At 44.2% G+C, this 16872-nt stretch overlaps 1 protein-coding gene across 3 annotated transcripts in view; it reads left to right on the top strand.

Moving 5' to 3' along the window:
* The first annotated feature begins 1205 nt into the window (after positions 1-1205).
* Positions 1206-16872, top strand: part of hdac11 (histone deacetylase 11) — a 55589-nt gene continuing 39922 nt past the window's right edge. Inside the window, exons 1-4 of one of the 3 annotated variants that reach the window (XM_064967367.1) lie at positions 1206-1376; positions 7117-7265; positions 8634-8734; positions 15582-15698. In XM_064967367.1, coding sequence (XP_064823439.1) covers positions 1363-1376; positions 7117-7265; positions 8634-8734; positions 15582-15698 — 381 coding nt within the window. In that variant the 5' untranslated portion in view covers positions 1206-1362. The remainder of the gene's footprint in view (positions 1377-7116; positions 7266-8633; positions 8735-15581; positions 15699-16872) is intronic. The other 2 variants (XM_064967368.1, XM_064967369.1) reach the window with 2 other exon arrangements.

Genomic DNA, 16872 nt, shown 5'->3' on the forward strand with positions numbered 1-16872 from the left:
TAAATACTGTTACATTAGTTTGTAAGATATGTTATACAACTGAATGCATCCAACTGAAATGTGTCTTCCACATTTAAGGTGTGGGGGGCTGCTTTAATCGACATCCACGTCTTCAGTGCCCGGGGAACAGTGGGTTACTGCCTTGCTCAGGGGAACAGTGGGTTACTGCCTTGCTCAGGGGAACAGTGGGTTAACTGCCTTGCTCAGGGGAACAGTGGGTTACTGCCTTGCTCAGGGGAACAGTGGGTTACTGCCTTGCTCAGGGGAACAGTGGGTTAACTGCCTTGCTCAGGGGAACAGTGGGTTACTGCCTTGCTCAGGGGAACAGTGGGTTAACTGCCTTGCTCAGGGGAACAGTGGGTTACTGCCTTGCTCAGGGGAACAGTGGGTTACTGCCTTGCTCAGGGGAACAGTGGGTTACTGCCTTGCTCAGGGGAACAGTGGGTTAACTGCCTTGCTCAGGGGAACAGTGGGTTACTGCCTTGCTCAGGGGAACAGTGGGTTACTGCCTTGCTCAGGGGAACAGTGGGTTACTGCCTTGCTCAGGGGAACAGTGGGTTAATGCCTTGCTCAGGGGAACAGTGGGTTAACTGCCTTGCTCAGGGGAACAGTGGGTTACTGCCTTGCTCAGGGGAACAGTGGGTTACTGCCTTGCTCAGGGGAACAGTGGGTTACTGCCTTGCTCAGGGGAACAGTGGGTTAACTGCCTTGCTCAGGGGCAGAACGACAGATTTGTACCTTATCAGCTTGACGGTTAATGGCCCATCGCTCCTACCAGCCAGCTCCCATCATTCAGATGACAACTAAACCAAAGATCGACATTGTTTTTCCTTTGGAATTTGTTTGTACTTTTAGATGGTTGAAAGTCTAGTGATGACACATTGGGAATTCAACAAACTTCTGGCTGTCTTTTTCAGTGGGTGAATAAAGTTTGAAATCTCATTGATCAAATCGCAACCAAATATTACCCAAATGTTCATGTTGAAATGAGGTGGCTTGCCCAGTGGACATTGTAAATAAGGAGCATGAAAACGAATGCATACATTCCATACATTTTATATAGTCTCCATGCACCACTATTATAAAACAAGTTAAAGAAAATGTAAATGTTTGACACTGAAAATAAAAAAGTTTAATCACAACTGATGCGCAGCGAAAGTAGACTACGGTAAAATGACGTAGTGGTCGAATGTTGTGAGTGCGTATTCGACGTGCGCATGGAAGGAAGCGCTGTGGACTGCATTACAATGATCTGACTAACAGAATGATATCGGACAACCACAATCTAACGTTGCATTTGTGAAGATATCAAAGCATTCGAATAAAATGTTTTAGCGTCAACTAATAGACCAAAGAGCGGTTATGATGTGTAACAGGTGAGTCAAGCTGATTTCACAGTTGCGTTGCAGAGCCGATGACGACTCATTTTCTCAATGTCGCTACATGCTTCTAAATTGGTTCCAAAAGTTGTTATAATTATGTTGAATAACAATGACCACTGATACAGTCAGAGATTGGAAAACGAGACGAGAGAAATATTTCCTTATTATGCCATTTCGTCTTTGGAAATTATGTTGCGCATGTGCAACCGATGGGGGAATGTGGTTCTTGTAGTTTCTCTTTCCGGCCTGTATTGTACTTCAGACTGTATTACGGTCACTTAGGCCTACAGCACATTTCTGAAATCTTTCGTTCTTTCTGACTAACCTAGTAATGTTTGAAAAGACTCGTTTAGCTGTTACCATTCATTTAATAATATGGGCACGGAAACCATGTAATAAATCAAACCATTTAAATAACAAATTCATGAAGTTCAATAACACAATAAGTTATTTTCTAGTGAAAATAAAATCAGTATGATCCTCTTTCTGATTGATGCATACTATTACAATACACATGTTTCCAGCCACCACCCACTGGGCACAAACCTGTTGAATCAACATTGTTTGTAAATGTAACTTAGAATCTGTTGTTTTGAGGGTGACATTTTAAAGACAGGATTATGTTATAATTGTAACCCATTTTCAACATAGACAAACCTTGTATAAAATATGTTGAATTTGTACCTTTGAAACAACGTCAGGTCTTCAACATTATATCCAGTATCAGAAAGAAAAAAAACGACAGTCTGGGCAGCACTTCCTGTCTACAGCTGTTCATGTGGTTTCCCATCCAGGGTTTTAACCACTTCCTGTCTACAGCTGTTCATGTGGTTTCCCATCCAGGGTTTTAACCACTTCCTGTCTACAGCTGTTCATGTGGTTTCCCATCCAGGGTTTTAACCACTTCCTGTCTACAGCTGTTCATGTGGTTTCCCATCCAGCGTTTTAACCACTTCCTGTCTACAGCTGTTCATGTGGTTTCCCATCCAGGGTTTTAACCACTTCCTGTCTACAGCTGTTCATGTGGTTTCCCATCCAGCGTTTTAACCACTTCCTGTCTACAGCTGTTCAAGTGGTTTCCCATCCAGCGTTTTAACCACTTCCTGTCTACAGCTGTTCATGTGGTTTCCCATCCAGCGTTTTAACCACTTCCTGTCTACAGCTGTTCATGTGGTCTCCCATCCAGCGTTTTAACCACTTCCTGTCTACAGCTGTTCATGTGGTTTCCCATCCAGCGTTTTAACCAATCCCAGTTTTGCCTTGATACTGTATTTATCACTGACTGCTACCAACGTGCTCTGGTGAGAATGATAACTACATATATTTACTATTGCTATCAGTCATTCCAAAGGATAGGTTTAACAGAGTAAATGAAATGTGACCATACTTTATAAGTCATATCATCATTGATGCTATTTAGGCCTATACAGCATTAGGGAAGTCATCAACAATTATTGTTTCAATTTAACCCAGGGTTCAACTGAACATAGATAATATATATATAGGCCCAGGGGGTTTCTAGCTTATACATGTAGGCCACGTACCATCTGTGCCACTGACTTAGTCTGGTTTTAATTCCAATTAATAAGTGATATGTTGGATTCACGTCTCCATCTCAACATAAATTCAGAGTTAAAGAATGTAATCGAATCAAACTTTAAATGTACTTGAAATAGATTTTTATTTTATTTAGTCATTCTTTTACATACAATTTTGGTTGAGCTGGAGATGTGAATCCAACATATACATGTTTAATTTGTAGACAAACTGGAATTAAACTCCTTTAAATGTTGATATTTGGTTGCGTTGACAACCAACCACAATTCAAAAATACTTTTTCAACACCGTAAAGAACCTAGTAACTTGTCGACAATTTAACAGATTATATTTTCGATTAAAGTTTCCAACTAAACTAAAAGTTAAAGAACGGGATTAAGCCAGTGGCTCATATGAAACTATCCAAGCATTGGATATCCTCTAAATGTTGATATTTGGTTGCTTTGTCAACCAAACAATTCAACAATACTTTTGTAATACAGTAGATAACGTTTAGGCTATCTCACAAACTAATGTAACAGTATTTATTCAACCTTACAATGAGTAACACATCCATGGCCTCATTTTGAGATTAGCCTTCTGGAACTATGTCTTCTTATGTAATCATAGAAAGCATGATCAAGGTAGCTTGCAACTGTCTCAGGTCTGTGAGATCATTATTTCTATAACAGCGTTGATATCCTATCGGCAGACTCAACAGCCTTTCTCTAATGACTGCCTCACCTGCTTCACCAACTACTTCTCAGATAGAGTTCAGTGTGTCAAATCAGAGGACCTGTTGTCCAGACCTCTGGCAGTCTCTGGGGGTGCCACAGGGTTCAATTCTCGGGCCGACTCTTTTCTCTGTGTACATCAATGATGTCGCTCTTGCTGCTGGTGATTCTCTGATCCACCTCTACGCTGACGAAACCATTCTGTATACTTCTGGCCCTTCTTTGGACACTGGGAGGAGGTGAGGGCCCTCGGAGTGTGGGGTCAGGAAAATAACCTCACACTCAACGTCAACCCAAACTAAGGAGATGATTGTGGACTTCAGGAAACAGCAGTGGGAACACCCCCCTATCCACATCGATGGAACAGTAGTGGAGAGGGTAGAAAGTTTTAAGTTCCTCGGCATACACATCACAGACAATCTGAATTGGTCCACCCAAACAGACAGCATCGTGAAGAAGGCGCAGCAGCGCCTCTTCAACCTCAGGAGGCTGAAGAAATTTGGGTTGTCATTTGGGTTGTCACCCAAAGCACTCACAAACTTCTACAGATGCACAATTGAGAGCATCCTGTCGGGCTGTATCACCGCCTGGTATGTCAACTGCTCCACCCACAACCGTAAGGCTCTCCAGAGGGTAGTGAGGTCTGCACAACACATCACCGGGGGCAAACTACCCTCCAGGACACCTAAACCACCCGATGTCACAGGAAGGCCATAAAGATCATAAAACAACAACCACCCGAGCCACTGCCTGTTCACCCCGCTATCATCCAGAAGGCGAGGTCAGTACAGGTGCATCAAAGCAGGGACCGAGAGACTGAAAAACAGCTTCTATCTCAAGGCCATCAGACTGTTAAACAGCCACCACTAACATTGAGTGGCTGCTGCCAACACACTGACTCAACTCCAGCCACTTTAATAATGGGAATGGATGGGAATTGATGTAAAATATATCACTAGCCACTTTAAACTATGCTACTTAATATAATGTTTACATACCCTACATTACTTATCTCATATGTATATGTATATACTGTACTCTATATCATCTATTTCATCTTTATGTAATACACTTTAAACTATGCCACTTTGTTTGCATACCCTACATTACTCATCCCATATGTATATACTGTACTCGATACCATCTACTGCATCTTGCCTATGCCGCTCTGTACCATCATTCATTCATATCTTTATGTACATATTCTTTATCCCTTTACACTTGTGTGTGTAAGGTAGTAGTTTTGGAATTGTTAGTTAGATTACTTGTTGGTTATTACTGCATTGTCAGAACTAGAAGCGCAAGCATTTTGCTACACTCGCATTAACATCTGCTAACCATGTGTATGTGACAAATACATTTGATTTGATTTGTTAACTAACCTCTAGATGAGCTTCAATGCCATACAACTCTCCTTCCGTGGCCTCCAACTGCTCTTAAATGCAAGTAAAACTAAATGCATGCTATTCAAACGATCGCTGCCCGCACCTGCCCGCCCGTTCAGCATCACTACTCTGGACGGTTCTGACTTAGAATATGTGGACAACTATAAATACCTAGGTGTCTGGCTAGACTGTAAACTCATCTTACAAACTCACATCAAGCATCTCCAATCCAAAATGAAATCTCGAATAGGCTTCCTATTTCACAGCAAAGCATCCTTCACTCATGCTGCTAAACATATCCTTGTAAAACTGACCATCCTACTTATCCTTGACTTCGGCGATGTCATTTACAAAATAGCCTCCAACACTTTACTCAGCAAACTGGATGCAGTCTATCACAGTGCCATCCGTTTTGTCACCAAAGCCCCATATACTACCCACTACTGCGACCTGTATGCTCTCGTTGGTTGGCCCTCCCTTCATACTCGTTGCCAAATCCACTGGCTACAGGTTATCTACAAGTTTCTGCTAGGTAAAGCACCACCTTATCTCAGCTCACTGGTCACCATAGCAGCACCCACCCGTAGCACGCGCTCCAGCACGTATATTTCACTAGTCACCCCCAAAGCCAATTCCTCCTTTGGTCGTCTTTCCTTCCAGTTCTCTGCTGCCAATGACTGGAACGAACTGCAAAAATCACTGAAGCTGGAGACTCATATCTCCCTCACCAACTTTAATCACCAGCAGTCAGGGCAGCTCACAGATCACTGCACCTGTACAAAGCCCGTCTGTAAATAGCCCATCCAACTATCTCATCCCCATACTGTTTTTATTTTATATTTTATATTTTTGCTCCTTTGCTCTTCTTTTTAGCTTTCCTCATTTGCACACACTGTTTATATACTTTTCTTCTGTATTATTGACTGTGTGTTTGTTTATTCCATGTGTAACTCTGTGTTGTTTGTGCTTTGCCTTATCTTGGCCAGGTCACAGTTGTAAATGACAATTTGTTCTCAACTGGACCTGGTGAAATAAAAAAATAAAGAATAAAAAACTTTTAATCTCAACTGTAGTGGTTCTGCTATTAGATGAAGTACAGTGGTAGTGGTAACACATTTAGTCATTGTATAAATGCAGAATATCTGTATTTCCATTTGAACATTGTCGTGATTTTAAATGGTTGAAAGTGTAGTGATAATTCAACAAACTTCTGGCTGTCTTCTTGAGTGGGTGAATAAAGGTTTAAATCTTTTTCATCAACGTCTCAACCAAATATGACCTAAATGTCCACATTGCAGTGGTGTGTCCAGTGTTTGTGATGAATTCCAGATGAAAACAGTGATGCCAGGGGTGTATTCATTACGGAAACCATCGTTTAAGATCCAAACGGAAGCAATCAGCGCAAATTGAACTAAACGGGGAGAGATCTACCTGAATTTGTCCAATAGAAACTCTCGTTTGTGTTTTCCATTTGGAGTAAACAGTTTCTGTTGAACAGTTTTGCAAATGGTGACACAGTTTGCTACAGAATTGTAATAATGTTGACTCCCCTGAACAACATGTCTCACACAGAAGATAAGGGGAAAGTAGGTAGTTGCCAAATAACTGATATTGAGGCTGATAAACTGCAGTTGGGGGTTGGCTGCATCTTCCCCACGTCATAAGAGGTGGTTTAATATTGAATATTTTATTTAACCTTTATTTAACAAGTCAGTTAAGAACAAATTCTTATTTTCAATGACGGCCTAGGAACATTGGGTTAACTGCCTTGTTCAGGGGCAGAACGACAGATTTTTACATCTTGTCAGCTCGGTGATTCAATCTTGCAACCTTTCGGTTACTAGTCCAACGCTCCAACCACTAGGCTACGCTGCCTCCACATGTTAGTTGCATCATACATTTACAGTGTAATGACCGTGCCAAATTAAATAACGGATAAGTTATTAATAAATAGGAGAGTTTAGATTTGGATGCATCTATTCCACCTTAGTTACAGTGTAATGACAGTGCACATTTTATTAAGAAAGTTTACAGGTGACCATAAAGTTTGTATTATATATATTTTTTTGTTTTTCCCAGTAGTCACGGCACCCAGCTTTACCTGGAGGTGCCGTCGTCATGTCTGCCTATCGTCTACTCTCCAGTATACAACATCACCTTCATGGGCCTTGAGAAACTACACCCCTTCGACAGTGGGAAGTGGGGGAAAGTCATCCACTTCCTAAAAGGTACAGGGGTAATCAATCAATCACATTTCAAATGTTTTACATGAGCACTTAGGGTCAGGGAGTGTAGCCTGGTTGTATGCTGAACAGGAAGGAGGCAAAGGGAGTGTAGCCTGGTTGTATGCTGAACAGGAAGGAGGCAAAGGGAGTGTAGCCTGGTTGTATGCTGAACAGGAAGGAGGTAAAGGGAGTGTAGCCTGGTTGTATGCTGAACAGGAAGGAGGTAAAGGGAGTGTAGCCTGGTTGTATGCTGAACAGGAAGGAGGTAAAGGTAGTGTAGCCTGGTTGTATGCTGAACAGAAAGGAGGTAAAGGGAGTGTAGCCTGGTTGTATGCTGAACAGAAAGGAGGTAAAGGGTGTGTAGCCTGGTTGTATGCTGAACAGGAAGGAGGTAAAGGGAGTGTAGCCTGGTTGTATGCTGAACAGGAAGGAGGTAAAGGGAGTGTAGCCTGGTTGTATGCTGAACAGAAAGGAGGTAAAGGGAGTGTAGCCTGGTTGTATGCTGAACAGGAAGGAGGTAAAGGGAGTGTAGCCTGGTTGTATGCTGAACAGGAAGGAGGTAAAGGTAGTGTAGCCTGGTTGTATGCTGAACAGAAAGGAGGTAAAGGGAGTGTAGCCTGGTTGTATGCTGAACAGAAAGGAGGTGAAGGGTGTGTAGCCTGGTTGTATGCTGAACAGGAAGGAGGTAAAGGGTGTGTAGCCTGGTTGTATGCTGAACAGGAAGGAGGTAAAGGTAGTGTAGCCTGGTTGTATGCTGAACAGGAAGGAGGTAAAGGGTGTGTAGCCTGGTTGTATGCTGAACAGGAAGGAGGTAAAGGGTGTGTAGCCTGGTTGTATGCTGAACAGGAAGGAGGCAAAGGGAGTGTAGCCTGGTTGTATGCTGAACAGGAAGGAGGATTAGGGAGTGTAGCCTGGTTGTATGCTGAACAGGAAGGAGGTAAAGGGAGTGTAGCCTGGTTGTATGCTGAACAGAAAGGAGGTGAAGGGAGTGTAGCCTGGTTGTATGCTGAACAGAAAGGAGGTAAAGGGAGTGTAGCCTGGTTGTATGCTGAACAGAAAGGAGGTAGAGGGAGTGTAGCCTGGTTGTATGCTGAACAGAAAGGAGGTAAAGGGAGTGTAGCCTGGTTGTATGCTGAACAGAAAGGAGGATTAGGGTGTGTAGCCTGGTTGTATGCTGAACAGGAAGGAGGTAAAGGGAGTGTAGCCTGGTTGTATGCTGAACAGGAAGGAGGAAAATGTTTTATTCATCATTTGTATGGTTTGTAGGGTGGACACTGAGCAGGTCTAACCTGTTGTTTCCCTCTATCTCTCTCGCTCTCTCTCTCTCTATCGATCTCTCTTGCTCCTCTGTCTTTCCTCTGTCTTTCTCAGAGGAGAAGATGATCAGTGATGGGAGCATCGTTGAGGCACGGGAGGCTACAGAGGAAGACCTGCTGGTGGTTCACACAAAACGCTACCTGAACAGACTCAAGGTGGGTTGACATTAAGCCTTACCTCAACAGACTCAATTTGAATTGACACCAAATGCTACCTCATGACTCGAGGTGGGTTGACACCAAACGCTACCTCATGACTCGAGGTGGGTTGACACCAAATGCTACCTCATGACTTGAGGTGGGTTGACACCAAACGCTACCTCATGACTCGAGGTGGGTTGACACCAAACGCTAACTCATGACTCGAGGTGGGTTGACACCAAACGCTAACTCATGACTCGAGGTGGGTTGACACCAAACGCTACCTCATGACTCGAGGTGGGTTGACACCAAGCGCTACCTCATGACTCGAGGTGGGTTGACACCAAACGCTACCTCATGACTCGAGGTGGGTTGACACCAAACGCTAACTCATGACTCGAGGTGGGTTGACACCAAACGCTACCTCATGACTCGAGGTGGGTTGACACCAAACGCTAACTCATGACTCGAGGTGGGTTGACACCAAACGCTACCTCATGACTCGAGGTGGGTTGACACCAAACGCTACCTCATGACTCGAGATGGGTTGACACCAAACGCTACCTCATGACTCGAGGTGGGTTGACACCAAACGCTACCTCATGACTCGAGGTGGGTTGACACCAAACGCTACCTCATGACTCGAGGTGGGTTGACACCAAACGCTACCTCATGACTCGAGGTGGGTTGACACCAAACGCTACCTCATGACTCGAGGTGGGTTGACACCAAGCGCTACCTCAACAGACTGTATTGCTTCACTCTGGTTCTCCTATGAGTCACATGGCATTGTGTAGTACACCAAACCCTAACCCTACTCCTCCTCCACCTCCTTATTCTTTTTCCCTCTTTCCCCTTTTCTACTTCGTATCTTCTCTCTCCTCCGAGCTCTTCCTCCTTCTCCTCTCAGCACTCAAACTACTCAAAACAAAATGTTGATACAAATCAGGGAAGATTATATTGTATCAAAGCTTGGTTATTATTTAGTTTCATGTGGAAAATCATGTTTAAACTTTGTCTGTTTGTTGCTGTTTACTTTATTCAGTTACACAGAATAGAGAGCCCAGATATGTTTGTTGGTGTTTACTCATTCAATTAAACAAAATATTGGCCCAGATATGTTTGTTGGTGTTTACACAATCAATTCCACAGAATAGGGGCCCAGATACAGTTGAAGTCGGAAGTTTACATACACTTAGGTTGGGGTAATTAAAACTCATTTTTCAATTTTTCAAATTTTTCAACTCTCCAAATTTCTTGTTTACAAACTATAGTTTTGGCAAGTCGGTTAGGACTTTTTCCAACAATTGTCTAAGGACAGATCATTTCAATTATAATTCACTGTCTAACTATTCCAGTGTGTCAGACGTTTACATACACTAAGTTGACTGTACCTTTAAACAGCTTGGAAAATTCCAGAAAATTATGTCATGACTTTAGAAGCTTCTAATTGACATCATTTGAGTCAATAGGAGGTGTACCTGTGAATGTATTTCCTGGATGAAAATCAAAAGAAATCAGCAAAGACCTCAGAAAAAAATTGTAGACCTCCACAAGTCTGGTTAATCCTTGGGAGCAATTTCCAAACGCCTGAAGGTACCACGTTCATCTGTACAAACAATAGTACTCAAGTCCAAACACCATGGGACCACGCAGCCGTCATACCTCTCAGGAAGGAGACGCATTTTGTCTCCTAGAGATGAACCTACTTTGGTGTGAAAAGTAAATCAATCCCAGAACAACAGCAAAGAACCTTGTGAAGATGCTGGTGGAAACAGGTACAAAAAGGACTTTTTTGCTTTGAGGACAATACAGTGCCACTGACACGGCCCGCAACCAAAACCTGCGGACTCTCCTTCACTGCAGCCGACGTGAGTAAAGGCTGCAGGCCCAGACGGCATCCCCAGCCGCGTCCTCAGAGCATGCGCAGACCAGCTGGCTGGTGTGTTTACGGACATATTCAATCAATCCTTATCCCAGTCTGTTGTTCCCACATGCTTCAAGAGCACCACCATTGTCCCTGCTACCGCCCCGTAGCACTCACTTCTGTCATCATGAACTGCTTTGAGAGACTAATCAAGGACCATATCACCTCCACCCTACCTGACACCCTAGACCCACTCCAATTTGCTTACCGCCCAATAGGTCCACAGACAACGCAACCACACTGCACACTGCCCTAATCCATCTGGACAAGAGGAATACCTATGTGAGAATGCTGTTCATCGACTACAGCTCAGCATTCAACACCATAGTACCCTCCAAACTCTTCATCAAGCTCGAGACCCTGGGTCTCGAGCTCGTCCTGTGCAACTGGGTACTGGACTTCATGACGGGCCTCCCCCAGGTGGTGAGGGTAGGTAACAACATCTCCACCCCGCTGATCCTCAACACTGGGGCCCCACAAGGGTGTGTTCTGTGCCCTCTCCTGTACTCCCTGTTCACCCACGACTGCGTGGCCATGCACGCCTCCAACTCAATCATCAAGTTTGCGGACGACACTACAGTGGTAGGCTTGATTACCAACAACGATGAGACGGCCTACAGGGAGGAGGTGTGGGCCCTCGGAGTGTGGTGTCAGGAAAATAACCTCACACTCAATGCCAACAAAACAAAGGAGATGATTGTGGACTTCAGGAAACAGCAGATGGTGTTGGAGTAGTTCTTGGCTTTGCAATCATGAGTGAAGAGGGAGTACAGGAGGGGACTGAGCACACACTCCTCAGGAGCCCCTATGTTGAGGATCAGCGTTGCGGATGTGTTGGGCACAAGGACTATGGTGGTCTGCTTGAAACATGTTGGTGACTCAGACTCAGACAGGGAAGGTTGAAAATGTCAGTGAAGACACATGCCAATTAGTCAGCGCATGCTCGCAGTACACATATTGGTAATCTGTCATACTGGTAATCTGCCCTGCGGCCTTGTGAATGTTTACCTGTTTAATCTTGATACTCCTCATCCCGGATCCGGGATCGTGAATAAAGCCTCAGGCTCATTAGCATAACGCAACGTTAACGATTTCTGAAAATTGCAAATAAAATGAAAATAATGCACCTGCTCTCAAGCTTAGCCTTTTCTTAACAACACTGTCATCTCAGATTTTCAAAATATGCTTTTGAACCATAGCAATTCACTAATTTGTGTAAGAGTATGCAAAGCTAGCTTAGCACTTTGAGTAGCATTTAGCACGCAACATTTTCACAAAAACCAGATAATCAAATAAATAAAATCATTTACCTTTGAAGAGCTTCGGATGTTTTCAATGAGGAGACTCTCAGTTACATAGCAAATGTTCAGTTTTTCCTGAAAGAATCTTTGTGTAGGAGAAATCGCTCCGTTTTGTACATCACATTTGGCTACCGAAACGAACCGAAAATTCAGTCACCAACAACGTCAAACTTTTTCCGAATTAACTCCATAATATCGACCGAAACATGGCAAACCTTGTTTGGAATCAATCCTCAAGGTGTTTTTTCACATATCTCTTCATTGATATATCGTTCGTGGAAGCCTGCTTTCTTCTCTGAATTCCATGGAAAAATACTTGCAGCTGAGGTTTGCGCACCAATTTCGGCGCAGGACACCGGGCGGACACCTGGTAAATGTGGTCTCTTATGGTCAATCTTCCAATGATATGCCTACAAATACGTCACAATGCTGCAGACACCTTGGGGAAACGACAGAAAGGGCAGGCTCATTCCTCTCGCATTCACAGCCATATAAGAAGACAATGGAAAACAGAGCCTCAAAAATCCTGCTGATTTCCTGGATGCCGTTTCATCTTGGTTTTGCCTGTAGCTCACGTTCTAGGGCACGCACAGAGAATATCTTTGCAGTTCTGGAAACGTCAGAGTGTTTTCTTTCCAAAGCTATCAATTATATGCATAGTCGAGCATCTTTTGCTGACAAAATATCTTGTTTAAAACGGGAACGTTTTTCATCCAAAAATGAAATAGCGCCCCCAGAGTTTCAAGAGGTTAAAGGTCTTACTTATATCAGCTTTGGAGAGCATGATCACACAGTCTTCCAGAAGAGCTGGTGCTCTCATGCATGTTTCGGTCTTATTTGCTTCGAGCATAGATTTAGTTTAGCTCGTCTGGTAGGCTTGTGTCACTGGGCAGCTCTCGGCAGTGCCTCCCTTTGTAGTCTGTAATGGTTTGCTAGCCCTGCCACTTCCGACGAGCATCAGAACCACTGTAGTAGAATTCGATTTTAGTACTGTATTGACGTTTTGCCTGTTTGATGGTTCGTTGGAGGGCATAGCGGGATTTTTTATAAGCTTCCGTGTTAGAGTCCCGGTCCTTGAAAGCTGCAGCTCTAGCCTTTAGCTCAGCGCGGATGTTGCCTGTAATCCATGGCTTCTGATTGGGGTATGTACGTACGGTCCCTGTAGGGATGATATCATTGATGCACTTATTGATGAATCCAATGACTGGTGTGGCGTCAATGCCATCGGAGGAATGGCGGAACATATTCCATTCTGTGCTAGAAAAACAGTTCTGTAGCTTAGCATCTGCTTCATCTGACCACTTTTTTGTATTGATCAAGTCACTGGTGCTTTTTAGCAGGAATCAGGAGGATGGAATTATGGTAATTTGCCAAATGTAGGGCAAGGGAGAGCTTGTATGTGTCCCTGTGTGGAGTGAAGGTGGTCCATAGTTTTTTTCCCCTCTCTGGTTGCACATTTAACAAGCTGATAGAAATTAGGTTCAACTGATTTAAGTTTCCCTGCATTAAAGTCCCCGGCCACTAGGAGCGCTGCCTCTGGGTGAGCGTTTTCCTGTTTGCATATGGTGGAGCACAGTTCATTGAGTGTGGTTCTAGTGCCAGCATCGGTCTGTGGTGGTATGTAGACAGCTACGAAAAATACAGATGAAAACTCTAGGTAGATAGTGTGGTCTTCAGCTTATCATGAGATACTCTTCCTCAGGTGAGCAAATCCTTGAGACTTCCTTAGATATCGTGTACCAGCTGTTATTTACAAAAATACACAGTCCACCGTCGCTTACCAGACGCTGCTGTTCTATCCTGCTGATATGGCGTATAACCAGCCAACCCTATGTTGATAATGTGGTCTACTCGGTGAAGCATAATATAATACAGTCTTCAGTGTCCTGTTGGTAGTTTAATCTTCCGCGTAGGTCATCTATTTTATTTTCCAAAGATTGCACGTTTGCTAGCAGAATGGAAGGCAGTGGGGGTTTATTCGATCGCCTACGAATTCTCAGAAGGATTCCCGCCGTCCAGCTTTGTCTTCGCCCTCTCTTCACACAAATGACGGGGATCTGGGCCTGTTCCCGGGAAAGCAGTATGTCCTTCACGTCGGACTCGTTAAAGAAAAAAAAGGATTCTGCCAGTGATTGTAGAGAGTGCAACAGGTCAGCTCCTCAGGAGTAAATGTCAATTGGTTTTTCATAGCCAAGCATTCATTGGTCAGAACAAGCATTTCAGGGTCCATAGCCACAGGCAGAACAGCAAAAACTAGATCAGCAGCATGACCAGGTAGACCGGGGACAGCCAGGAGTCATCAGACCAGGTAGTCCTGAAGCATGGTCCTAGGGCTCAGGTCCTCCAGGTGGGGAGAGATGAGAGAATTAAAGGGAGCATACTTAAGTTCACACAGGACACCAGATAGGACAGACAGCCCCACGGCACATATTGCAGCATAGATACTGGAGGCTGAGACAGTGGGGGTAAGGGGACACTGTCGCCCCATCAGACAATAACTCCAGATAGGGCCAACCATGCAGCCAACCATGTAGGAGATAACCCCATCCACTTTGCCAAAGCACACCCCCCACACCAAGATGGCGCCGACAGACATGGCAGCTGTGCTTCTAGCTCCTCAGCAACTTTGTTGTTATTTTTTTCATCATTAGTCCAGAACGTTTTTTTGAGTTATTACATACAGCCGGAAATAAGTTTTGGATATCAGAGCGGCGGTAACTCACCAGCATTACGATCAGGAATATGACGTTCCCGAATTGGATCCTTTGTTTGTACCCCCCAGGGCAATTACACTTGTCCCAGAGGCTGCTCCAAGAGGTATTCAGAGTGGACTTCTAGTCCGACTCCGGAGGAGTGCACACCATCCACTGCTTCCGAGTATATTACTCGCTAATGTTCAATCTCTGGACAATAGAGTAGACGAGCTCAGGGCGAGGATCTTCTTCTAGAGAGACATTAGGGACTGTAACATAACCATGATTCCATGAAACAGAGTTTCTCTGGATATACTGTCCCCGTCCATACAGCCAGCTGGGTTCTCAGTAGATCTCGTAGACAGGAATAAACAACTCTCCATCCAGGAAGAAGAATGGCAGGGATGTATGTTTCATGATTAACTACTCATGGTGTGATTGTGATAACATACAGAAACTCAAGTCCTTTTGTCCCCTGACCTAGAATGCCTCACAATCAAATGCTGAGCGTATTACCAAGAGAATTCTCTTCGGTTATAGTCACAGCCGTGTATATTCCCCCTTAAGCCGATACCACTACGGCCATCAAGGAACTACACTGGACTTTATGCAAACTGGAAACCACATATCCCTCAAAGCTGTTTGGTGGAGGGCTGTAGATAGGTACCATACCTACCTCAGTATTCTGTTGCTTTCACTTAATGCTTTATTTTATGACATGTATGTGTATGATTATTTATTGTGTATATGTATTATAATATGTATTATATTCCAGTGTAAGTTAGTTGAGACTGTTGTTAATAACGCCATGCCATTTTGCCAGCAGTAATCAATCCCATTCAGAAAGCACCTTCCTAAACCTAGATGTACATCGAAATTTCGCATAGTGTGTGTTCTGCCTGTGTGTGAGGATGATGTGTTGTTTTCTTCGTCCAATCCAGTGGTCCCTGGTTGTAGCGACCATCACAGAGATCCCTCCCCTCCTATGCCTACCTAATTTCCTGGTTCAGAGACGGGTCCTGAGACCACTCAGAACGCAGACCGGAGGCACCATCATGGTAGGTTGGATGATGTCTGCCATAGTGTAAGCTTGTCAGCTTTGTTCTCATCAGCCTCTGTATTAGCTACTACTGTAACGTGAGGAATCTGTTGTCATAGTACAGTCTGGAGTTTTGTGTTCAGGAAATAGATTCACAGGGTGTTATTGAATGTTTTATTCAAAACCAGTTCTATTTGGTTGTTTTTGGCATATCCTGGGAGAGACAGGCTTCTTAGAGTCTGAACAGCTGTAATGGAGATCCTTGTTCTAGGGCCTTCACAGGTATCAGAGCCTCTGAGGGGAAAGACTCTTCTCAAATTAGTATTGGAATAAATTCATGACTTTTTTTCTTTTTTCTTCTTTACGGATAGAGATGCTTTTCTTTTTATGTCTTACTAACCTTCCCTGAGACCCATGAACTCAGAGAGCAGCCCTGTTGTGATGACCTCTGTTGAAACTCAGTCAGTCTCACTAATGTGCTTGTTTTATTTGGTTCAAGGCCATGAGGCAGGGTTCGTTTGCTGCAGTATCAAACCCTTGGTTGGGGGCATCCCTCTTAGCGTCGGATACTGCCTATTCAGCAAAACATGAGCTCTCTGTGTCTCTCTGTCTCTCTCTGTCTCTCTCTGTGTCTCTCTGTGTCTGTGTCTCTGTCTCTCTCTGTGTCTCTGTCTCTCTCTGTGTCTCTGTCTGTGGCACATTATGTAAAATACCCTTTTATATAAATATTGAGTCAGCAGCTACAGCAACTGTGTGTCTGTGTGTCGCCAAGGGAGAACTGAGTGGTTCACTCCACAGCTGTGTGTCTGTGTGTCGCCAAGGGAGAACTGAGTGGTTCACTCCACAGCTGTGTGTCTGTGTGTCGCAAAGGGATAACTGAGTGGTTCACTCCACAGCTGTGTGTCTGTGTGTCGCCAAGGGAGAACTGAGTGGTTCACTCCACAGCTGTGTGTCAGTGTGTCGCCAAGGGAGAACTGAGTGGTTCACTCCACAGCTGTGTGTCTGTGTGTCGCCAAGGGAGAACTGAGTGGTTCACTCCACAGCTGTGTGTCTGTGTGTCGCCAAGGGAGAACTGAGTGGTTCACTCCACAGCTGTGTGTCTGTGTGTCGCCAAGGGAGAACTGAGTAGTTCACTCCACAGCTGTGTGTCTGTGTGTCGCCAAGTGAGAACTGAGTGGTTCACTCCACAGCTG

Source organism: Oncorhynchus masou, chromosome 6, assembly GCF_036934945.1.
Source record: "Oncorhynchus masou masou isolate Uvic2021 chromosome 6, UVic_Omas_1.1, whole genome shotgun sequence".
NCBI lineage: Eukaryota > Metazoa > Chordata > Actinopteri > Salmoniformes > Salmonidae > Oncorhynchus > Oncorhynchus masou.